This window comes from Grampus griseus, assembly GCF_964374135.1.
Source record: "Grampus griseus genome assembly, chromosome: 14".
In the NCBI taxonomy this organism is placed as follows: Eukaryota; Metazoa; Chordata; class Mammalia; order Artiodactyla; family Delphinidae; genus Grampus; species Grampus griseus.
In genome coordinates, this window is record NC_139008.1 from 2,038,914 (window position 1) to 2,063,372 (window position 24,459).

The 24,459-nt window shown below is 60.5% G+C and overlaps 1 protein-coding gene across 1 annotated transcript in view; it reads right to left on the reverse strand.

Annotated features, from left to right (window-relative positions):
- Positions 1-3,708: 3,708 nt before the first annotated feature.
- CARD11 (caspase recruitment domain family member 11) overlaps positions 3,709-24,459 on the reverse strand; it is a 30,073-nt gene continuing 9,322 nt past the window's right edge. Inside the window, exons 8-23 of the mRNA XM_082670919.1 lie at positions 23,045-23,221; positions 22,078-22,129; positions 20,367-20,449; positions 19,287-19,387; positions 18,250-18,302; positions 15,868-16,000; positions 15,095-15,296; positions 14,546-14,672; positions 12,045-12,285; positions 11,305-11,401; positions 10,841-10,936; positions 9,185-9,320; positions 8,220-8,399; positions 7,795-7,919; positions 6,267-6,382; positions 3,709-4,389 (exon numbers count right to left, since the gene is read on the reverse strand). Coding sequence (XP_082527045.1) covers positions 4,185-4,389; positions 6,267-6,382; positions 7,795-7,919; positions 8,220-8,399; positions 9,185-9,320; positions 10,841-10,936; positions 11,305-11,401; positions 12,045-12,285; positions 14,546-14,672; positions 15,095-15,296; positions 15,868-16,000; positions 18,250-18,302; positions 19,287-19,387; positions 20,367-20,449; positions 22,078-22,129; positions 23,045-23,221 — 2,124 coding nt within the window. The 3' untranslated portion in view covers positions 3,709-4,184. The remainder of the gene's footprint in view (positions 4,390-6,266; positions 6,383-7,794; positions 7,920-8,219; positions 8,400-9,184; positions 9,321-10,840; positions 10,937-11,304; positions 11,402-12,044; positions 12,286-14,545; positions 14,673-15,094; positions 15,297-15,867; positions 16,001-18,249; positions 18,303-19,286; positions 19,388-20,366; positions 20,450-22,077; positions 22,130-23,044; positions 23,222-24,459) is intronic.

Consider the following 24,459-nt stretch of genomic DNA (forward strand, 5'->3'; position numbering starts at 1 on the left):
AATTGAAACTAAAAGCCAAGGTTCAGCCTCAGCTGGAGCAGCGCCCCCCCCACCTTCTGGAGTTTGCATTTCTCCCCTTCTGGTGCCAGCCCCTCAGAGCACAGAGGCAAGGCTTTCTGGAAGTTGTTGGAACCCCTGCAGAACACTCTGGATAATAAAATGGGCTGGAGCAGGGCACTGGGAGCCGGGCCTCCCCATCACGTGGCCGTAGCATCCTGGTTGACCTTGGCGGGACTGCCAAAGACAAACCCCGGAGGGGGAGCAAAACAGGGCTGGGAGGGGGACACCAACCCGGACGGACACACTTACAGGAGAACAAGGCCCTTGGATGCAATGGCTTTTGAGAGCAGCATGACAGCATGGCACTGGGGCTCAAAGACATTCCTTTCCTGCATTCCCACCCACCTCGCCCCCAGACTGTGGCCTGATTACGTAGAAACCCAGGGCCTGCCCAGGTGGTATTGCTGGGCGGGAGAAGGCTGCCTCAGTCCAAGAGAGGAAATCCACATCCTCGATCTGATCACTTAGTGACCTGGCCCCAGACCAGACACTGCCCTGGACACCAACCACTTCCCCCGTCACTGGAAGAGCAGAGGAGAGGCACACAGATGTCACCAGGGCCCCAAATAGCACCTCTGAATTAGAAGATCCAGTTAAGAGCCTGCAGGTAGCCAATCAGCCAGGCCTGGGTGGAGTTCCAGCTATCAGCTGTGTGACCTTGGTCAAGTCATTTAACCTCTCTGAGCCTCAATTTTCTCCCATATAACATGGAGAAGAGTTTTGGGATCAGTAAGCAGACGAACATTTAGGAAGTGCTTGGCACAGAGTAGGAGCTCAAAAACTTGTTAATATTTGCCCAACCCAAGAGCAATTGTCCTTAATCTTTTGGGGACTACAGGACCCCTTAGGAATCTGAGAAAGCCTGGACTTTCTCCCGAGAAAAATGTAGGTCTACACGTACAACATGCTTTCTGGGGCTCTGAGCTGCGTGGCTGATGCCCTTGGAGGTGGACCAAGCGTTTGCAGTGGTGTCATCCGCCTGGCACAGGGTCGTTTCCAGACCCTGGGGCCTGGGCTTGCTGTGCAGGCTGCACGCCCCACTGTGTGGCTCAGGGCAGCCTCCCGGCGTCCTGGGCTGGCTCCAAAGGAAACACTGAGCTTGCAGGCCCTGGTGTGGCAATTCCAGCTGCAGCCAGACTTTGCAGGGAGCTCCGCGCCGCCCTCACCACCCAGCCCCGCGGGCCCCTTTCCTTCCCAGGCCAGTCGGAAGCCCGGAGCTTGAGCAGATGCTGTCACGGGTCTCCTTTGAAATCCTCACGCGGCCTGACTCCCTGGGGTTCCAAACCCCGCCTCCCACCGCCTTCTCCCGACTTTCTTTCGTGCAGGGAGTGACCCAGGGCACGGAACTCATCCCTCACTTCTCTCCTCCCACCCCAGCTGATTAACATATATACAACCCTGCAGCCCTGTGTCCTGGAGCCTGGCTGAAATTACTTGGGAAAAAAAACCCACCACACATTCTTTCAAGGTATTTTCTCCAAGCGTGGCCTGTCTTCACCCCTTCTTGTCCACCACCCACCCACCCCCAGTTATATGCGAGTTGCGGGTTTGGTTATCCTGCACAAGCCTGAGAATTCTAAAGTTAAATAAATAAATACAAATAAATCAGCAGGCCTTTTACTCCGGGACTCCTTTCCAGTCACGTCTGTCCCCTTGGCTCTAAGTACTTACAAGGAAGCACGGTTTCTAAGTGGAAACACGATTGCCCGGGCCTGGGGAAAATTTACTGTTTGACTTAGAGCTCTAACAAGATGGAAGCAGAAGACCTTCCAGCTCCTGCATCTCCTCGTGTGGTGGTTTATCTGGCCCTAAATAATCACAGCTGGGCCTCTGGAATCATGGCTTCTCCAGACCCAGCACATCCAGCTTGTTTCTGGGGGCCGTTTTGGAGAAAGCATCATCGCTTACTGGCTCTTGGAGGAATTTTTTTTTTATAAATTTATTTATTTTATTATTTTTGGCTGCGTTGGGTCTTCATTGCTACTCCACGTTGCGCTGCATGGGCTTCTCACTGCAGTGCCTTCTCTTGTTGCAGAGCATGGGCTCTAGGCACACGGGCTTCAGTAGTTGTGGCACATGGGCTCAGTAGTTGTGGAGCCCAGGCTTAGATGCTCTGCGGCATGTGGGATCTCGCCGGACCACGGCTCGAACCCGTGTCCCCTGCATTGGCAGGCGGATTCTTAACCACTGCGCCACCAGGGAAGCCCTGGAGGAATTTTTTACTTTTTTAAGGCATCATACTCCCAGGCAGACTCAGACCCTGTGCTGTAGAGATGGATCGTCACAGGGAGGAGAGAACCCGGCCCCCTCCTAGGACCCCCCACCCCCAACTCATACCCCCCAGGGCTCTGTGGTGCTGATCCAATTTCTAAGAGTTGAAATGCTAGAAACTGCTACAGGACACACACTATTGTTTTAGGATGAGGTATTTGTTAAGAGTTCTTTTATTAATAATTCGTATCTTCAAGAAAACCTACCAGAGGGTCATCAACTCATGTCCATGGTATCTGAAACCATAAAGCAATTCAAAACTATGTCTGTTAAGAATTGCTCGAGGCTGCAAGTAACTGAGAACCAAAATAACAACCATTTAATACAAGATAAAAATTTATTTCAGTCTCATGTAAAAGAAACCCCAGCGCCAGTCCCAGGCTGCAAAGTGTCATCAGTGACTCTGGCTTTCTGTTCCACCATCCTCCGTGCAGGGTTTCCCTCTTCAAGGGCACCTCAAGATCCAAAATGACTGCAGGAGATCCAGCCATCACGTCTGTATTTTAGGCAGGAAACGGGAGGAAGGGCTGTTTGCTTTGTCTCTACCCTGGACCTTGCCTTCCATTTCTTTGATCACTCTTGCTGCCAGGGAGGCTGGGGACTATGGTCTTTTAGCTGTGCACGTGGTTTCCCAGGAGAAAACCAGGATTCGGTTGGTGAGAAAGGCAGTGTAGACGTGGATTACCAACGAGCAGTTGCTCCCACAACTCCCATGAACACACAGACCTAGGTCTGAACCCCAGCCTGCCACCTACCGGCTGCTGAATGAGTACTCGCCATGGTGCCAGGCTGGAGCTGGCCCGGTTTGGCTGTGCCTGTTGGGTCTGTACTCAAGAAGTTTGCATTGAGAGGGTCAAGAAGAAGAATGGTTCTGGAGCCCATAAAGCCTTTGCTGTCTGCTGTGGAGGCAGTGTGGCTCCTGGGCCGTGGGCAGTAAGCCCACCGGAGGGCCTTGGACCACGTGCTGCTTCCTGAACTGAAAGATGGAGCGAGGCTGCATCACGTAGGATGCTACCTGCACAGAGAGCCGGAGCACACGTGCGGGGGAGCTGGGTCAGGAGGGCCTAGCCTGCGGCTGCAGCCAGGGGATGCAGGGGTGTGGACAGTGAGACCTTCCCGGCAGCCTGTGAAAGGTGGGGGGGGGGCCCTTCCCAGGGTGACGATACAATTTATCGTCCAAAGCAGGAAGCATCTTAGAGCGGGTGCTGTAAATCAGCTGTAAATCAGGCCTGTCCTGGGAAAACTGGGGTGCACGGTCACCCTACCTTCACCCTGCGTATGACACGGGGCCTGAACTGAGCTCGCTGGGAGGGGTTTGTAGGTGAGGAGGGGTGCAAGAGCTGAGAGCCTCTGCAAACTATTAAACAATTGGTTGAAAACAAGGAATTGGAGAAATTTTAATGCACGAGAAACAACAGCAGGGCACCCCTCCCCCTCTGCCTGGGAATGCGCATATCCTGTGTCCCGAGGGCTGCGGGATGCCTGGCTTTCAGGTCCCCTCCCTACGGGCAGCACACCTATTCCACGCGTGACATTCAACTGCTGTTCCGGCTTCCAGGGACCGCTGGCCTCCGACCTGGCTCTGTGTCCTCCGTGGGGTCCTTTCTCCCGACTCACGCCTGCAGGGCTGGCCGACTCAGCAGGTCAGCCCTCGGTGGAGTGGACCGCTCCCTGCTCCCTCCCGACCAGCATCTGCCCCCGGGGGGCTCCCTGGAGGGTCTCCCTTCTTCCTCAACGGGAGGACTGAGCCCCCAGGCCGTCTAGGCAGCAGGACGCCCCTCGCCCCTCGGCGTGGCCCCGCGGGATTCGGACCCCCCTCCCGAGTCCCGTTGGGACTCAGCGGTGCCCCCGCCTCACAGCTGGTCCTCGTCCACCCAGACGGTCTTGCGCTGCTCGTCCCCGATCTTGTCTTTGATGACGCGGAGCAGCTCCTCCACGCTGCCCCACATGTCCGCCTCCACGCTGGCGTAGAGGCACGGCAGGGCCTCCAGCTCCTTCTCCTTCAGCCGGCACAGGCGCAGGAACTCCTCCTCCGTCTCCGGCCGGGACAGCATCTTCCTGCGGGCGAGGAAGGGCGAGGGAGACGCACAGGGGCGTGGCTTGGCTGGGCGGACCCGTGCTGTGGGGCCACCCCGTGCTGCCGCCCCCGCCCCCACCCGGGCATCCTACCGACGCTGCCTTCCCCGCTTTGTTTCTCCATAGCCTCTACCACTTAGCACCTTACGCACTGTCCCCTTTTATTCTGTTCCTTAGGGAATCCTAAAAGGTGGGGACTTTAAAGTCTTTTTAATTGTGGTAAAGTACACGTAAAATAAAATTTCCCATCCTGACCACTTGTAAGTGTACATCTCAGCAGTGGTAAGTTATTCGCAGCGAAGTGCATCTATCTCCTTAACTTTCTCGTCTTGCAAAACTGAAACTCGACCCATTAAACGATCACTTCCCCCTGCCTCTCAACCCCTGGCACCCACCCCTCTACTGTCTGTCTCTGTGCATCTGACCCCCCCCCCCAGGGACCTCGAAGAAGTGGAAGTGCACAGTGTCTGTCCTGTGTCTGGCTTGTTTCACTGAGCATCATGTCCTCAAGGTCCAGCCATGTTTCACCATGTGTCAGTCTCCTTCCTTTTTAAGGCAGAATCATATTCTCCCGTAGGGATGGACCACGTTTTGTTTATCCTTTTATCTGTCAGTGGACACTTGGGTTGCTTCTGCCTTTCGGCTACCGGGAATGATGCCGCTGTGAACATGGCTGCGCAAATACCTCTTGGAGACCCTGCTTTGAATTCTTTTGAGTAGAGACCGAGAAGTGTGACTTCCGGATCACGTGGTAGTTCTACTTTAATTTTTGAGGAAACTCCTTATAGTTTTCCGCAGCAGCTGCACCCTTTTATGTTCCCAACCAGCAGTGCGCAAGGGCTCCAATTTCTCCCCATCTGGGCCAACAGGTGTGAGTTTCTGCGTTCTGGACAGCAGCCGTCCTAACGTGTGGGAGGTGGTGAGGTGGGGACTCTGCGCTCCTTTGCTCACTCATGGGGTCCCGGGCCTGGCCCTCAATAGGTGCGCTCGGTAAATATTTGCGGAGAGAGTGGAGTGGCCTGACCTCTCTCAGTGTCAGCTGCAGTTGTGTTGCAAGGAAGGGTGGGGATCAGAGATGGTGTCACGTGACAGGCGGGCCACGCCCCTCCCCCACCTCAGCATCACCCTGCTTTCCTCTTCCTAGCAAACCTTACCGCTAACCCTTCAACAATCACACAGGCCCGACCTTGAACACGGACCCAGAATCGGACCTTTCCTCATCGCCCGCCAGACAGGATGTGGTCCCAGCATCACTACGCCTCGTGTGGGCTGTCACGACGCCTGCGTCTCGACGCAGCAGCCAGCGGGGACTTTACATCCCTTATTAGATTAAGTCACTCCTCAAGACCGTCAGTAGCTCCCGTCTCACTCAGGAGACGTCACATCCTTCCGTGGCCGACACGGCCCGGCGTGGTCTGGACCCCCTTCGGCCCCAGTCACCTCTCACCGTTCTGCCCAGCACACTGGCCTCCTCTCGGCCATCCCCGCCTGGGGGTCTGGGAGCCAGCTGTGCCCTCTGCACCTGCCCGGCCTGCCCTCGCCGTGGTGGGTCCTGCTCCAATGCTGGCTTCCCGGACCACCTGGGTCCCAGGGCGCCCCCATCCCTCCCAGCACCCATCCTCCTGGACGCGTTTTGCGCGCGCGTGTGTGCGTGTGTTACTGTTTCCATTGCTGGAGGGGTCAGGGCCATGTCCCCCTGGACCGGGGACTGACCTTCGATAAGGTTCACTAAAGGGATGCTCGGGGGAGGGGGTGGGCCCAACACAGCCAGCTGTTCTTGGCGGGAGCCCCAGAGGCTTGGTGAGGTCGGGGAGCGCAGGGGTGCTTTAGGGCCCCTGCGGGGGGTCCCGGAGCCCTACCTGAACTTCTTGATGTTCTTCTCCGACACCCGGATGAAGAGCACGATGGGGTAGATGCGGGACTTGATCAGGTCCCTGGCGCAGCTGATCCCGGCCTCCAGCAGACAGTGCTTGTTCTGCAGACACAGTGGCCGGCGGTCGGCGGGGGCCCATTGCCTCCTCGGCCTGTGTGGGTGCCTGGGGCGGGTCCACCGGGCAGGGTGGGCTCCACGGGACAGAGCCGGGGGCGAGACAGCCCCGCGTGCCCCCTGCTGAACCAGAGAACGAGCCAGGCAGAACCCAGCCTCTGAGAGACAAGGTCCCCCGTCCGGACACCTGGCTCTCCCTGCATAGGGATGGGTGCTGGCAGAGCCCCGGCACCCAGCCCGGGGTGAATCAGGCAGTGTGCGTGAGTCTTAATAAAAACCCAAGTCAGTGTGGAGAACACCTGCTCCTCTATTCTGCCTGCGGAGGCGCTCTGGGTACTAGGACGGGGTGGGTGGAAAACACAGGGAAGGTGAGGCGGCCGGATGGTCCGGGGAGGATGTAACGGCTCTCAAGCACGACTCCCCGGGGCCTGAGAACGCGTCGTTTCTGAAGAAGGATGATCCCTGTTTTGCCACTTAAACCTCTGCACTGAACTTGAATATAGAAAAGTGTACGTGCTCCTAAGCCTGCAGCTCAGTGGGTTTTCACAAAGTGAATGTGCCGGTGGAACCAGCACCCAGGTCCAGTGGCAGAGATGGCCAGCCCCAGGCCCCTGCGCCCCCGGTCACCGCTCCTCTGTCTCGCCAGCAGAGCCACTGCTGGATTTCTAACAGCACGGATTCCTGGCTGGGAACCCCTTCGCAGTCAGAATGTTCTCAGCTCCAGCCCTGCCCACTCACTGTCCATCAGCTCCAGCTGTCACGATTCCCTAAGCTTTAATACCCAACAAACGCTTCACGGCGGGCCGACAGCTCTGCCCATGCTTCGATCCGTGTGACGACACGGGAGGGGGTGGGAGTGACCATCGGCTGGGCGGCAGGTTCGGAATCTCCGGCTGGACTCCTGCTCTTGCCGTCCCCCAGGTCACCGTCCCAGACTCCGGGGCCGTGACCATCCTCGTGGGCCGAGAGCCCCACCTTCATCCAGCCCTGGAGCGAGGAAGAACTCCACGCTCAGGGCCGGCCAGGGTCTCAAAGCCTGGCTCCAGCAGACTCCAAACTGCGTGCAGATGCCTTTTCTGCGTCACTGCCAAGAAGCCTTCTGCTGGTCCACTTCCCCCACCTGGTGAACACGGTGCCTGTCGCCCTCCTGCTCGCTATCTCTGGTCCCTGTCATCACCGCCAGGCGCACACACATCCCTGAACGACGCGGACCAGAGGACCACCACCAGGAAGCCATCAGAAACAGAGGAGGTTCCTCCAGCCCCGCAGGACAGGGCTTGGAGACGTGAGCACGTGGTAGAGGGAGAAAGGAAGGAGGTTCACCCGCGGCGAGGCGAGAGCATCGCCCTCCCCATGGCGCAGGTGGCTCACAAGCCCCGTCCGCCTCCAGCTGGCCTCACCTTGGCCGCCACAGCCTCGATGTGGGCGGGAACGACACATTCAAAGGAGTTGGGGTTCTTCTCTCGGGAGTAGATGATGGTCTCTGTCTTCTGCTTTCTGAGGAACTCGTCTCTCGTGACAACATCTGCGGGGAGAGGGGCCAGTCCTGAGGACGGCACAGGCGGTCTCGGGCCGACTGTCCCGTCCAGGCCGCGCCCTGCTTCCTGGGCTCGACAGCGCTGCGTGTCTGATCCCTTTCTGGCCACGTGGAAGTGAGTCTCGTCTCCTCCACTAGACCCCGTGGCTTCTCAACTGCGGGCAAGGTCAGGGCCCACTTTACAGTCCCCACGGCAGCCAGCCATCCACACCCTTCCGTCGGCCCCTGAGGCCCTGATGCAGGCGGCGGGGGAGGGGAAAGGAGGGCGGCCTGCAGCGGGGGGCTCACCCGGCTTGCACATGGTGAACTCCATCGCGCCCCCCGAGTTGAGCAGCTTCTGCACCAGCGCCTTGGCCAGCATGGTGGGCGTGAAGAGGACGGGCCGGCGGCGCTCGCAGTAGAAGGCGCGCACCAGGCTGTAGGGGATCAGGCTGAGGTTCTTGCCCAGCTCGCTCTCGGGGTCCAGCTCTGGGAGGGGACAGGGAAGGGCTGGTACCGCCTGGGGCAGGGGCAGCCCAGGTGCCCTCTCGGCTCCATGGAGCCTTGAAAACCATTTGGGAGTGGGGATGGGACACGGGGGCTAGTTCTCAAGGCCCGCCGCACAAATGGACGCAAGCCGGCGGCCCGGACATCCTTCCGCCATCCAGGCGAGTTTACGGAGTGACCTGTGGACCGGGCCCTGTTCTGGCAGCTGGGCCAACAGTGCCGGGCCAGGGAGACGGCCCTGCTCACAGGCCAGGAGGCGCCGGCAAGAAGCGCGTAACACACTCCAGGTGCTAAGCTGTCCAGGGAGGGCCCGGGCTGGGGCTGGAGTGGAGAGGCGCCCCTGGCCCTCGTCACCATCAGCGCCGGGGCCAGCGTGGCCCTGGGAGGGCTTGCTCGCCGCCGGCAGGGCCTTCCACAGGGGACTGCGCACCGGGAGGCCCCTCGCTGGCTTCACGATAAGTGGCGGTCGGTGCCCAGCGGGGAGAGAATCAATAGGTAAACGCTTCCCAGCAAACAGCTCCAAATAACACGGGCGCCTGGGCTCAAACCAAGTATGGCGGGCGTCGGTCGGGGGAACTTGGCAGGATGCGCCCGGCAGCTGTCGGTCCTCCCGGCCAGGGCCGGGCAGCTCCTCCCCAGGCGCTACCCTTGCTTTGGAGGAAGCAGACGCCCCAGCCCCACTCTCGGGGCCCCCGCGGCCCGCCCAGACCCGAGGCCGCCGCGCGTGCGTGGGGCGGGGGGGAGGGGCTGGGTGGTCGGCACCACACCTTCCTGCTTCTCGGTCAGGAGCTTCGTGGCGTCCAGCGAGGACCGGGCCAGTCTCCCCCGCGGGCTCCCCGCGACGATGCGCACGCGCTCGTGGCTGTTCATCCTTTTGTACTTGTTCTCCGACCTGCTGACGAACTGCGGACAGAGGGGAGGGGGTGGAGGAAGGCGTAACCCGGGCTCGGGAGACCTCCGTTCAGATCCGGGCTCCGCCCCGGGCGCCTGGGTCAGTCACGCCCCCCCTCAACACAGGGGACACCTAGCAGGTGGCGCAAGATCTTCAGCTGTCAGGGCGCCGTCAGTAGACGAGTAAGCGAACAAATGCTCACACTCTCTTCCCCGGCTGGGCGTAAGCTGCCAGAGGGCTGGTCCCAAGCAGGCCCTCAACGGAGCCCCCCTGCAATCCCACCCACATCTAGGGGATCCACGGGCACTGTGAGGCCTGGAGCGCTCTGGCTGTGGAAGACCCCTGGCCGCCCCCAAAACGGCCCACCCGGCGGGGGGTGCAGGTGACTTCACCCCCTGCCTCGGCAACCCCGAGTCTTCCGGGGGAGTGCCTGCGCCCTTCTACCATTCAGAGTTGAGCCCTGGAGGGCGGAAGGGGATGCCCAGCGGTGGACACCATACTCCCTGGGCTACTGTGAGACTCTCCACGCCCTCCCTCTGCAGGGAGGAAAGTCCAGGGAGCTGGGATGTCAGCCCTGCTCTGTTGTTAACCGGCCTTCGAGTAAGTCACCCAAAAACTCAGGGTTTTGGACTCATGCGTGACGTGTGGGCACAAAAAAGTGTGGTCTCACGTGGTCCTGCTGTCGGGGTGCCTCGGACTTCACCAGGGTTCCCTTCCACCTCCGTAAGTGTCTTTCTGCTACCTGTTTGCCTCTACCTGGGTTTTAGGGCCACACTGTGAACCACTTCTCTGGGTTTCCCATGTTCCAACGTTAGGATGGAGCAGTGGAGTGACACACTAGCTCTGCTGGGGCCTAATTAGCACAGAGCCAACACGGGAACATCCTTGCGGGGCGACATCTTAATAGTACTCTCAGCTTTTGTGAACTGGTGATAGAGAAAAAGGCCGCATGGAATGCTTCTGCGTTTATGTGAAATCACTTCTGAACACGTCACCCACGAGGCTGTTCAATGTTCCTCGTATAACGATCCGTGCCAAAGAGAAAAAGAAAAAACCCTCTTAGAATCAAGTACAAGGGAAACATTTTTCCTGCTTCCAAAGAGCTAAAACGTTTTGGCACCAGGTAAGATATAAAGACTCTGCTGGGTTTCCCTTTCTTCCCTGGCTGCTAGGATGCTCAGAGAGAAATTTAATGCTCAGTCTGAGGACCTGGATATCTGGAATGTTTGTTTTCCTCTCCTCACTTTTCCATTAATATTTGAGCAACTAAGATGTTTAAGTTTCTTTTAGCCCTAAGTTTGCTCAAATCTTTTATGAAAGTGAGGTTTGCTTCCAACAGGTGGAGACTGTCTAGCGACCTGTCACTGTGAGGATAAAATGGGACGGAAGACGTAAGGTGCCGTGAAAAGCTGCAAGTGGGGGACAAACACAGAGCACTGCTGTTCTGATACAGCCTCCTCTTCTCGGTGGGGAGAGGGCAGGCCTGCGGCAAAACGTGGCTGCAGGTCAGCAGGCGCTCCGAGAGCTTTACCTGAAGGAGCTGGCCGAAAAGGAAACTCGCTCGTGAGAGGCGGGGGCTGACCCGGGGGTCCGCAGCGGGAAGTGGTTCTTCGGGCTGCAGGGTGTTCTGAAATCAGTTTATCAACCGGTCAGACCCGCCGGCATACTGATGCCGCTGGGCACGGGGGACGGCTCCCAGCCCCGCCCTGTGCTCACGGGGATCCCGTCGTGGATCAAAGCACTCCTGACAGGGGAGCAAGCTCAGGGGGTGAGAGGGGCCTCGGGACTTGTTCCAACAACGACCGGAGCCGGCCGAGGGGAGCGTGCACCGCAGCTGGGGAGGGTGCAGAGGTGGGGCTCCTTCTGGAGGGGGCGGCCCTAAGGAGCCCGGTTCCCTGCAATCCACCATCCCACGGAGATGGATGGCTCCCACTCGGGATCCCCTCCAAAAGGGGCTCGGGTGGTGTGAAGCCGGCGGCGCGCTGCGTGACCTACCCGGAGGGCCCGCAGGGTGTGGTGCGCCGTGTCCACCTCCTCCCGGCTGCCCCGGTGCATCAGGCGCTGCAGCTTGACCAGGAGGAGCTGCTGGGCTCTGGGGAGGTGAGAGGGGAGGGCGGAGCCTCAGGGGTTGGGGAGACCCCAGGGCCGAGCCTGGGGAAGCCGGCGGGGGGCCTGGCCCGGGCAGGGGGCTCTACGCAGGGTGTGAGCTCTGAGCCCCGGGGTACACGAGGGAGGGACTGGGCACTGAGCATCTGGGCTTGAATCCTGCCTCTGGCACTGACTCATCTTGGTACTGGGGCAAAGTCGCTTAACTTCTCTGAGCCTCGGTTTCCTCATCTGTAAATTGGGTCTACTGAGGCTGGCCTTGCAGGGCTGGCCTGGGCAGCAGAGCCAGAGTCTGTGGATGCTTTATAGATGCCCGGGGCGTCTAACCAGGGGCACGCTGACGCTCAGCCCTCAGCGGCTACTGCTGTATAATTACAGAACGACGCTGGGGAGATGGACTACGGAAAAGATGACCGTCGAACACAGGAAGCATAAACTCAGGCTCTAAGCTGTCCAGTAATGATGGAAAGACGGCGCTCTGGGATTTAGTGAAGCAACGGGATTTAAGAGAGCAACATTCCTGGGGGGCTTCAAAGAGGAGGAGGGAATGGGGGGCGGTCACTGGTCGGCAGGCAAAGGCTCCCCGCCGTGAGCCCCTCTGCCGAGCTGCACGGCCCCCGCGGCCTCACCGGCTGTAGCTGGGGATGGTGCCCGTGTCCAGGTCGTGGTCCGTGAAGGGGTCGACCCGCGCACACAGCCACTCGTGCTTGTCCTGGTACATGGTGTCACGGACGTGCACGACGTCATCGCACTTCAGGGACATGGAGCAGGCGTCCAGCTGGCTGGAGATGTTCAGGTTGAGCCGGATGTAGAAGGAGTCCCCCGACGTGATCAGGCCCTCCTCCATGTCGTTCAGCAGCTTCCGGTACCCTGTGGAAGGAGAAGACGCAAAACCCATCGGTGAAGGGCCTCCCACTCCTGGGCTCCCCGCGGATGACACCCCTGTGATGCGGTCCTCCCATCACGGGGGCGTGGTTAGGGAAACGTCTGTCCTCCCCGATGAGTGAGCAGCTGAGTTACTGATGGCTTTCTCTCTGTCTTGGCTGCCAAGAAGCTCAGAGCGAAATTTTGTGCCAAGTTGCAGCAAATCTAGGACCTCTGCTGCGATCTCCACGTCCCTCCCTACCGATACACGGTGCTTGTGTTTTATCATTTTTGTCTTTGATTGATAGGTAACTTACATGCAGTAAACCCCATCACCCTTAAGCATTCTGCCCGATGGATGTTCACAAATGTCTAGACCTGGGTAACCACCACTCAGAACCTTCCCTCATGCCCATGTCAGAACCCTGCAGGGGTAACCTCTGTGCTGACTGCCAGCAGCCCAGGTGAGCGCTGCCTCGCTTCATATGCGTGGAAGCAGACGGTACGTGCTCTTCTGCCAGAATGTGTCTGACATTCACTGCACGTCACGCCTGTGCGCTTCAACCGCGATGCTGCAACGTAGCATTGTGTGTTCTTTTTTTTTTTTGGTGTGGACCGTTTTCAAAGTCCCCATCGTATATTGCCTCTGTTTCATGTTTCCGCTCCTTGGCCACGAGGCATGTGGGATCCCAGCTCCCCAACCAGGGATCGAACCCACACCCCGCCACACTGGAAGGAGAAGTCCCACCACCGGGAAGTCCGGTGTGTTCTTTGTCATTGCTGTGGAGTATTCCTTCCACGTGGTGCTGATTTATCCTTTCTCTGGTGTGCACGTTTATCCTGTTTCCAGCTACTATGGACACCTCTGCTACGAACACTCTTACACCTTTGTGGACGTATGTACTCATTTCTCTTGGATGTATTCACAGAAGTGGAATTACTAAGTCACTGTGTATACGTTCAGCTTTAGGAGATACCGCCAAATGGTTTTCCAAGGTGGCAGGACCACGGCACACGTTTTAACCTTAGTTAACACCATGGCCCTTTAGTGTGAAATTTTATGACTCCTTTTCGAAGGAAGCAGGGCGTAAAACTATGAATACAATAAATGCAGTAACTTTCAGCAAACGTCCAAGACATAAATCCATAATATAAATCCTGAAATCAGCCCCACGTGCAGACAGCCGTAACACAGTGGAAGCTAAAACAGTCCTCATCGCCAGGCCCAGAAATAGCTCCTCAAATGCTATGTCTCACAGGCGACACCTCACACACCAGGGAGACTTGAGCCAGCGGGCCTGTCTGAACGTGGAGATGGGATTCCCGGCTGGGCCCTTCCCACCCACCTGGGCGGGGTCAACACTCGTCACCATCTGAGGGCTCCACCACCCGGGAGGAAAGGTCCTACAGACAGGATCCTGCCAGAAGAAACCCTTCTTCCACTGGATTCCAGACGCAGGGCTGCTGCTACACGAAGCCAGGGGGCTCCGCTCGCACCAGGTTCTACGGCACCGGGGCTGGTGGCAGGGCAGCGCCCGCAGACTTACTGCTGGGCTGGGATGCCGGCCTGGCAGAGGGGAGGAGCCCTCCTGCAGGAGGAGAAGGCTGGGCCCTGTGTCTGGGGACAGAGCATCATTACTTCCGCACTGACCGGGCACTGCCGGGAAGGAGCACGGACAAGCAGGCGGCAGCGGGGAACCGCTAGAGAGAGCGCAGCTATTTATGCTCTGTTGAAACATTCATGAGCCCCTGGTGGTTAAAAATAAGATCCAGCTGCAGAGATAATCATGCAAGAAAAACCCAGAGGTGAGAATGAGAACTCAGAGTCAGGGAGAAGGAAGACGCTGCCTAGGAGTCTGGGTCGAGCAAGAGGAGACACCCTGAAAAAGCTGCTGGGGGGCCAGATGAGAAGGGGGTGAGGCCCGGCTGTCCTGCAGCAGATGGCCTGGCCGCGGTGTGGCTCAGTGGGCCCGCGGGTGCAGGGGCGGTCACCCCAGACTCACTGCCTACGTCAGGGCCGGGAAGCCCGAGAGAGAAAAAACAAACCTCAGACTCGCAGAGAGCGGGGAGCTGGCCAGGCAGTCTGCTCGCAGCTGGACGTGCTGCCTCCACCGTGAGTGGGGCAGAGGCCCGAGGCGCGCCAGGGCAGGTGTGTGCCCACGTGTGTCAGCGCGTCTGCCCTTCCCGCCCCACACCTGTCCCCTCAGTCCTCCTGACGAGCAGATGAGCAAGGGGAGGGACCGCCCGCCCCGCCTGGGGTCTTCACCTTCCTGGTTGACCTTGTAGTGCAGTGTGACGGGCCCACTGCACCTCTGGACGGTCCAGTGCACCTCCTCCTTCGTGCACGTCTCCAAGGGGACGCTCTGCTTCTCGCCTTTGACGCAGCCTTCTAGCTAGATATCAAAGACACATTGTCCTGCTCGGGCTCCACGGCGAGGCGAGCGGAGCTGCGGGGGTGAGACTGCCCCGCCGGGGAACAAAAGCACCTCTCCTCAACAAAGACCAGCTCAGCGCTGCTGAGGGAAGAAAGCATCGCCCTTAAACGGGGTTCACGTGCCTCCCGCCCGCCGCCTGGAGCACGTGTGCGCGCGTGTGCGTGTGCACAGGCTCTAGGAACACGAGCGAAGAGTCGTGGAGAGGAGGGTCCGGGGAGGGGCTTCCAGAGAGGAGCTGACAGCCCCGCCCCCTGGCAACCCCTCCTCCTGGCCGGGAATCGCAGCTTAATGCAGGTTTGGGGGTGCGGGTCCCTGCGCCGTCAGCAGCAGATGTGCAGAGGAACCAGAACTGCTGCCTCCCCCAGCCCCCAGCCCCTCACCAGCAGCAGCTGGTAGCCCTCGCGGAGGCCGGCCTTCTCGGCCAGGGAGCCCGGCTTGACCGCGTGGACGAAGCTCCCGCGCGCGTTGCCCCCAAGCAGCGTGAGCTGGGAGATGAGGCTGTCGCCGCTCAGCGTGGTGTGCTGCACCGCGGGCCCGGGGCCCCGCACGTGCCCCAGGGACGTGACAGACGGCCGGAAGGGTCTGCGTCGGGAGATAAGATGGGGGTTAGGCAGCTGTAGCTAGGACTCCTGGCCGGGACGCCCAGAGAGCGGGGCCTGGGCTGCAGCGTCCCCGGGGAGTCACGGCAGCGGCCACCTTAGGAGAGAGCTGGCCACCGGCTCCTGCTGTCACAGCACACGCCAGAAGCAGGGGCCCCGGGAGACACTGCCACCGGGAGACGGAGGTCACACACGCCCCGCTGCTTGCATCGGGTGCAAGGGCTGCCGGCCCCTCCTCGCACACCGGGAAGGCTGCGTGGGCAGAGCCCACCGGGCTTCGGGGAGTCACAGGTGGGGCCCGGGGCCGGTCTGGCATGAGAGTCCCGTTCCTTGCCTCTGCCGGGCTGTGTGGCCCCGGGCAGGCCCCTTCCTACATGGGCCTGGCTGGGGGTCAGCGGTAGTGATTTCTGACTTTGGGACATTATGATTCCCAGACTCTGATTCTAGAATACGGGTGCTGTGGACGAGCCCCTTTGCAGGGGATCGAGGGGAGAGCAGCCTTCACCTCATCCCTGCCCCTCAGCCCAGCCTCCCCTCTCCCGTGACCTCGGTACCTTTCTAGAGAGAACTTCCTAAACATGAGGTTGACCTGCTCCAGGTCGTAGGCGTCCAGGCCCTCAGACTGGTGCGAGGAAGAGGAGGAATGGGTGGAGGGGGGTCCGAAGGGGAACCGCTCGTGGCTGTCATCTGCGAAGGCGTAACGGACGCTTCAGGCCCCCGAGCAGGAGGGAGGGCGGCCCACGGCCTTCCTGACGTGGCCGAGGCGGCTCCTCCCTTTCTGCCTCCTGGCAAATCCTCCCCCCTCCCCGGATGAGGGAGCAGCCTCAGTCAGCGGGTCCCGGAGGCCCTGGGGCTATAGGGCCCCGTCCCGGCATCCTCTCCTTCAGAGCCATTCCCCCGCCTCCAGGGGGAACCTGGAAAGGCGGCGCCATTAGCGGGCACTGGCTCTGCTTTGGAATCGAGGTCCAAAGTTTCACCTGGGGACCTCAGGTCTAGCCACCATCTACCGGCCTGGGCGGGTCTGCAGGACCAGCGTGTAGACGGAGTAAGGAAGCCCCCACTCCTCCCAACTCAGCGGAACCCCGAGCCCCCCAGGGAAAGACGCCCACCCTGCACAGCTCAGGCCACTGGGACGGGAGATCTGCAAGCTCTGCTCTGGGCTGATAACAAAGGCTCCTCTGCAGAGAGAATTTGTCCCGACACTGCAAAACGCTCTGGACGGCTGCCCAGAATTCTCTTCCCAGCTCTCCCCTTTCCAAACTCCTGGAGCTCTTCCCATCACCCAGCCTCGATTAGGTGCCGACCTCTCTTTAACACTTGAAAGCTGCTGGTGGTCACCAATTAAGGAGAGCCACTAATCTTTCATTTTATCTGCTGGCAGCCTGAGCCGGCGAGGGGTGGAGGCAGGCTGGTGGGAGCCCTGGAACCGAGGGGGCTGGCGGGCCACACCCGGAGGATTCTGAGCCCGGCTCCATGCTGCCAGCTCCTCGGGGCCCGAGGACGCTGCCACCATCCCAAGGCGCCGGGCCATCTCCCGAGAAGCCGGAACCCTTCCTGTTCTTCTCCCTCCTGCCCATCCAGTCAGAAGCTCGGGTCTGGGGACTTCCCTGGTGGACCAGTGGGTACGACCCTACTCTTCCAATGCAGGGGGCCCAGGTTTGATCCCTGGTCTGGGAACTACATCCCACACGCTGCAACTAAGAGTCTGCGTGCCGCAACTAAAAGATCCCGCATGCCGCAACTAAGGCCCAGCGCGGCCAAAATAAATACATGATAAAATAAATAAATAGGGGCTTCCCCGGTGGCGCAGCGGTTGAGAGTCTGCCTGCCGATGCAGGGGACGCGGGTTCGTGCCCCGGTCTGGGAAGATCCAACATGCCGCGGAGCGGCTGGGCCCGTGGGCCATGGCCGCTGAGCCTGCGCGTCCGGAGCCTGTGCTCCGCAACGGGAGAGGCCACGACAGTGAGAGGCCCGCGTACCGCAAAAAAAAAAAAAAAAAAAAAGCAGCTCAGGTCTGCAGACCTGCATGGGTCTCCCCACTGGTCCTCAACTATGCCACCACAGTCTCTGCCACAGCAAGAACTCAGGGACACAGGTTCTGTGTCCCACGCAGCTGTAACAGGGCCTGGGAGGTGCAGGAACTCAGCGTGTGCTGGGCCTCGCGGCTGTAAGGGGTGGTGGCTGGCGGGTGCTGCGTGCACGCTTACTCCCTGGAGACGGAGCCCTCGTTTCTGGCTTTGCGTGGTGACATGCTGGGCCGAGGGAATATCCCCTCCATCATACCAGCTCTGCCCGTGGGTCGGGTTCAGGGCTACCACAGCCCCTCCAGTCTCCCCAGTGCCTGCCTGCCCCACACCTACAGTTTCAGGGGATGAAAACCAACCTTAATCGCCGCCCTATCTCCATCCCAGGGCCCCAGCCCCATGCCTGCCACTCGTCTCGCCGAGGCTGGTTAACAGCTCAATTAACACCTGGCTTCGTAAGAGGTCCCCCTGCTTCCGGCCCCTCCTCCACCACACTCCTCCTTAGTCTCCCTAAGGCTGTTTCTTCATCTGCAAAACGAGGACGACAACAGCATCTCTGAAAACAGCTGCTGAGAGTCACTGGAACTGGATAACAGCGCTTGGCTACATCACGAGAGCTGTGCTTTCTTAAAAACCCAGACCTGACTGATTCTACACTCAGCATCGGGATGGTTCCTACTGTCTGCGGAACAAAGGACAGGCCCCTCGGGCGCTTCCCGGCCCAGGCCACTCAACGGGCGGAGGCCTGTCTTCCTTGTGCACAGACAGCCCTCTCGGAATCCACTCTGCACACGTCTCCTGAGGACCTACTGTGTGCCAGGCTTTGCCCCAGGCAGGCCCTGCTGGAAGGTCAGGATGGGGCCGACGTGGCTGCCACCCCTGTAATGTCTCTCAGACCTGCTGGGTACCCACCGTCAAGATCTAAGGCATCGAAGCCACCGCTGTCATTGTCGTCTTCAACTGTGCTGCAAGACATAAGGGGGGACAGGAGAGCTCTCCTGACTGTGTGTGCAGGTGGGCAAGGGAGAGCGAGGCTTCCGGAACGTTCTGGCTGTCCGAGAGGCTGTGGTTCTGAGAGGGCAGGATGGGTGGGAGAGGAAGGTCAGCAGGTGGGTGGAGGGCTATGGGCCATGGGAGGGCTGCACGAGGCTGGGTGCTTTGCTGGGAGGGCAGGGCGGCCCCAGAGCCTGCAGAGGCCGCATTAGCTGGCGTGAGGACGGACACAAAGAGCCGCTGAGCAGAGTCCCCGACAGCCCCACCTGCTGCTTCCCACCCATTCCTCTCCCCGGACGCAGAGTGCTTAACAGCGTTTATACTCGGACGGGCTGCATTGTGTGACGGGCCCAAACAGACAGGACAGGACCGGAGTGAGGCGCGTGTTCCAAGAGCTCTAAGCTGCTCCTCTGTGGTTCCTGTGATGCAGTAACGAGGCCCAAGCCAGGTGGCTGGCAGGACCCAAGGTGGAGATCCAGCCCCGCTGGCCACTCCTTGGTCCGGCCCTTCTAGGAACCACCACCAACCTCTGACTCTGAACGTACGGTGCTAAATATCTGGTGACTGGAAACATCTGGATGCCCAGGCATATCTCTACTGTGGTCTCCACAATGGGGACACTGATGGCCTCCACGAGGGGAGGAAAGGGGAGAGGCAGTAGCAATGAGGGGGACATTCACAGGGTCTCTCACTCTTTGGCAGAAAAAGCCAAGCTCTGGAACCATGGGATGGAAAAACCTGATTTCTCGGTAGCAGGGGGTTTCATCATTTGCTAGCTAGCTGGGGGCCCTGGGAAAGCCATGTCCCTTCTCTGAGCCTCAGCTTGCTCATCTGTAAAATGGGCACCATCCTGCCTATATTTCAAGCTTCCCTTAAGGACTGCCGAGTTAGTTAAGTGTCGAGCGGCACAACAAGCACCAGGAAAATGTCCCGCCCCCTCCCTCCCTGTCACCCACCTCCGATGAGGCGCATCCTCCTTACAGCGTCTGACGATGGAGTCATTCCCTGGGGGCTCGGCCGTGATTGACATGATGCTGGAACGGCTTCGATGGGGCTGCTTCAAACACACACACACGTGTTACGGGGAGCTGCGCCTCCGCGGGCACGAATATCATACACACACGGACTAAACTTAAATCAGACGCGGCCCCGCCTGCTACACAGGCAGCGTGCGCCCGCAAGCTGGTTCTCAGCGGTGACCTTGGCCGAGGAAGGCTCGTGTTCAGCCTGGGGCGGCCGAAGGCACCAACCCTGGTGCACATCTGCTCGCCCCGGGGACAGGAAGCGGGGAGGCGGCTGGGAGCCCGAGAGACAGTCCTCGTTTGTGCCCAGCACAGGCGGAGCTCTCTGTCCCCAGAACTGCCCAGCCTTGGACACCTGCTCCGGACGAGAGGAAGACCTTTGGGGCTGGTGGATGCCCACGCAGACAGCTCGGCAGCTGGAGGGTGGCCCTCTGAGACAAGGCCCGCTGGCTCCCGGCAAGGGCTGCCTGAACTGAGCGCCTGGGATTCCCCCCCCCAGAGCTGGGCTCGGACAGGGGCCATTCCTTATCACGTCTCTCTCCTCCAGGGCCTGACGCTGGAGCAGCTGACCAGCTTCCCAGGGCTTCCCCTCGGGCTTAGAATTTCTACTCCCATGCCTCCTGCTGCCTGGCTAGGGGGAGTGACACCGCTCCGCCCAGGTGGGCTGGAGGGAGGTGCGCGGGTGCCGGGCAGGCCTTGCTCTGCGCTCCGGCCCCCGCCGGCTGCCTCCCTCCAGCTGCCGGAGTCGCCAGAGGCTGAGAAGCGGCAGCAGGATCGTCAGCCGCAGCCCTGCGGAGGCCCGTCTCTTCCGCCCACCGAGGGTTAAATTGGGGAAGGAGGTGGCAAGAAGGTGTAAATACACCGTGGGGCCAGGAGACGTCGAGCAGGGCCTGGGCTGCAGCCCTGGGCGAGGAAAGCAAGTGGGCCGGGCCCGCGGGGCGGGCGAGGCTGGGGTGGGGGGCCCGGCCCGAGCTCCGAGCCGCAACGGGGAGCGGCGGTGAGGGCCCTGCTCACCATCTTGGAGAAGGAGGTGGTGATGGGCAGCGACCCGGAGGAGCTGGGGCTGGCGTCCGTCACGTCTTCTTCGTGTCCCCTCCCTGTCCTCGGCGAATCGGGCAGGAGGCGCAGACAGAAGGGGCGGGGGAGAACGGGGAGGGCAGGGTCAGTGAGAGCCCCTGGGGCACTGCGCCCCTGCGGCCGTCCTGTGGGGGGGGCCTCCTCTCCCCTCCGCTTGAGGAAGAGCCAGGTCTTTTCCCCACCATGTCCCTCCCCCACCACAGGCCCAGGGCGGCCTCGTCAAGGCTGGACGATGCCCTCTGTCCTGAGGGCCAAGGTGGGCATCCCGGCTGGCACTCTGTGTGTAACAGCGGGAACTGGGGCCAGAACGTCCCCACTAAACAGGCCGACTGGGGACCGGGGCCGATGCGCTGGGTGTGCTGCCTCCCGCGCAGACCCTGGCGCCCCTGTGCTCCTTCGAGGCTGCCTGGGGGCTTCTGCACGCTCCTTTCGGCCCTCGTCTTGCTGCAGGGGAGCGGTCAGCTTCCCCATCCACAGCCCCACGCGCTGGTGTGTGTGCGTGCGTGTACGTGCGTGCGTGTACGTGCACAGCCAGCCGCACACGTGCACCCCAGTCCGTGGCGCCCTTGAGGTCCCTGGCCCAGCGCCCCACGTCAGGCGGCCGGCAAGGCTCCGTCTCCGCTGCACCCCTTTCCCTCTCCTGGGCACAAACGCCCTCTCCACTTCCGCTGGCTGCAGGCCCTTTGCACCTCCCTTCTGTACAAGGTCCCTAAAACACCTGGTCTGGCCACCAGGGAAGTGGCTCGGCCCCCACCTTAGGGCTCCCCTTCCCCCGGTGTCCCCACCAGGCACAGCCCAGATCTGGACCCCTGGCTGCCCTGCTCTCCTCGGAGGGATGAAGTCCGTGAACTCGGGCCTGGCCGTCAACCTCTGCGGGCTCGTTCCTGGCGCCGTCCTGCTCTGACCCCAGGAGGCAGCACAGCTTTCTGTATCACACGCTTCCCAGGCTGCACATCCATGTCTCTGCTTCCTGCTCCATCCCGGGGGGCCCTGCTTCCTGCTCCATCCCGGGGGGCCCTTCCGGAGGCCGTGCCCAGCGGCCTCAATCTTCCCTTTTCTAGACCTCGTCTGCACGTGCCCTTCTTGACAGATCCTTCTCCAGCCTTCTTCCAACTGCTCTCTTGGGTGTCCAGAGCCACATTCCACCTCCTCACCGATGGCCCTGCCCGAGTACCTGGGCTCTGGAAGCATCTACGTGGACCTGCCAGCACCTGGCACACAGTGGGTGCCCGGTGCACCCAGGCAAACCCTCGCTAGCCAGCTGTCGCTCCAGAGTGGCGCTGAGGAGGAGTGAGAGGAATTCTGGGGACAGTGTATCTCGGAGAACCCAGGGTTGAGGGGTGAACTGGTGGCCTCCCATGCCGGGGACTGCCTGCCCGGAAGGCCGGGAGGGAGGCCAAGTATCGGGGCTCTGGACGGACCCACGGGGAGAGGACCTCAGATGTGACGTTCCCGTGGTCGGGGCTCCCGCCCTCTCCGATGACAGTAATCACCATCTGGACACCCTGCCGCCCCGGGGCCCCAGGGCCCCCGGGCCCCCGAGACCCCTCCCGGGTTAACCTTGCAGGATCGACGCCTACGATGGGAGAAACAGATGGACCGAGAGTCAGCGTGACAGACAGGAGAGGGATCCGGGCGTCTCACTAACCTTGAAAATCTGATGTTCGCTTCAGGCTGATGGGGGATTTGGCTCTCTGCAGCTGAAAGAGGGGAGGGGAAGCAAGGAGACAGAGAACACAAATCAAACAAGGCCTGAGACACACGTCACCGGCGCTAAGGCAAGAAAGAAACTGAGGCGAGCCCACGCTGCCCTCGTCACGTGGCCGCAGGAACCACGGAGGGTGCAGGATGCCCACGGATACCCCACGGCCGTGGCCCCCCCGGCCCAGCGCAGGCAGCCGCTGGTACAGACACGCTCGCCCCACGGGAGGCGCTGCCACATGGCTCGGATGGTACAAGGGCCGAGAGTGGAGGTGGGGTGGTACTGTGCCGCTGAGCAGAACTGGCTACACGGCACGGGGGAGTTTTCAGGAACAGACGAGGCTTTGGGGCAGCTGCCCCGGCCACCCCGGCATTAGGTGCTGGCGGTTCCAGGCCGGCCTCCGAGGTGCTGCCCTAGGCCTTCCCGCTCCCTGTGCGCGAGGGCGGGGAGAGCAGAGGCCCCGCCAGGCCCCGCGTGTGAGACCGTCTCATTCACTCAGTCACATCCATTCATTCCTCAGCTGATGGAGCGCGCGAGAGACAGAGCAAAGCAGATAGGATGAGTGCTGTAAGTCCAGCTCCATCACGAGCCACTGACGTCGGGAAACACGCGATAGGCGCTCAATACCTATTCGCTGAATAAACAAGTGAATTTGGAGATCGTGCTTATATCATTCTCTCTCCTCTCTCTTAACTTGTACTCCATTCGTAGGAGATGAAAGAATTCGCCAGAACAAACAAGCAAGAAGTACAAAGCTGGCACGGTTTCCGTTCACAGGGCTGACGGCGGTCAAGTCGCATCCGGGGTCTGAGACCCGCCCCAGGACCACGTGAGGCCCTGCTGCCTCCTGCCCCGCGTGCAGGGGGCCCCCAGCGCCCCGGTCCCCACCCCCGCCCCGGCTGCGTGCGAGCACCTGGATGCCCTTCAGGTTCATCCTGCGCTTGGGCGGGTGGCAGGGCAGGAAGTAGCGGCTGTCCTCTGGCGAGTCCTCTGAGGTTGAAGAATCGTCAGCCTCCTGACCGTTGGTCCTGGGGCTGGTGTCCCCAGAGTTCTGAGAGGTGATGGTCACTGGCAGGTTCCTGGGCAAACTCTGGAGACAAGGGGAGGCCGCGTCCGTGACGGAGCACGGAGGAGCTGCCGCCACGCGCAGGAACAAGCTCTAATGGAGCTACCACTCCCTCGGGCCCCAGGCTTGAAGCTCGGACGGCCTCCTCCTCTTTCCTGACCCCCGCGTCCACCCCGATGCCAAGACCTACCACGCTAGCTCCACTCTCCTCCTCACAAGACCCCCGCCCCCATCTCCCTCCCGCCGGGGCCCTGGCGCAGACCCTCGCGCTGTGCTCTTTACAGTAGAGGGACTGCCTCCCAGATGGTCTTGGCCCCTTATCTGATGCACCACCATCAGATCCACAATTTCAGGCCCTAGGCCTAAGCTACAAATATAAGAAATGTTGCTGAATGACTGGATAATGATAACAACAGTGCCAGGTACTGTCCTAAGTAATTTATAGCCATTATCTGAAGCTGAGGCGCAAGGACATTACGTAACTTCTGGTTGGTCCCCTCAAAGCCACGTAACACCCTCATGCTACGTTGCCTCCAAACCCAAAGCTTTTGGCCTTACTTCCCGCACAAAATCCTTCACGTCCAAGAATAACTCACGACCGAGCTCCTTAGCCGACGGGCCCACTCGGCTCCCTCCTGCTAACCGCTCCAGCCCACCTCCTGCCTGTCCCCGCCTCCCACTCCATGGATGACAGACCTGCCGACGGCATGCCATGGGTGTCACGCCTCCAGGCCTTTGCTCGTGGTGTCCCCGTGGGCTGGAATACAGCCCCATCTTCCCTCACCTAGCCAGGCGCCGTCACAGCTTTCGTTCATGAATTCAGCAGATGCTCCCCGAGGGTCCACCCTGTGCCTGGCCCTATGCTACACGTTGGACAAACAGAGGGGCCTACACGGAGCTCCTGCGTCATTACAAACTGTGGGAAACGCGCAAAAGTTGAGGGCATAACACAGAGGCTCCTGGTTTCCATCAGGAACCGGTGAAGGCCTAGCTGAGGAAGTTGACACTTCAGCCAACCCCAGAAGGGGGTCAGAACTTGGCCAGGTGAAGTCCGGGGACAGCATTCCAAATGGAGGTCCCGAGGCTGGCTTCTCCTGTAGGGAGTCTTTCCCGGAACCCTGACAGAATGGAGGCCTCCTCCCCTGGGCGCCTACAGCGCCCCTTCAACGCGTAATTTACAACACTTGCGTTGAAATGTCACGCTCCTGGATCTGCGTCCAGCACTAGATCTGAGTCCCCTGGGCGAGGGGCTGGGAGGGTGG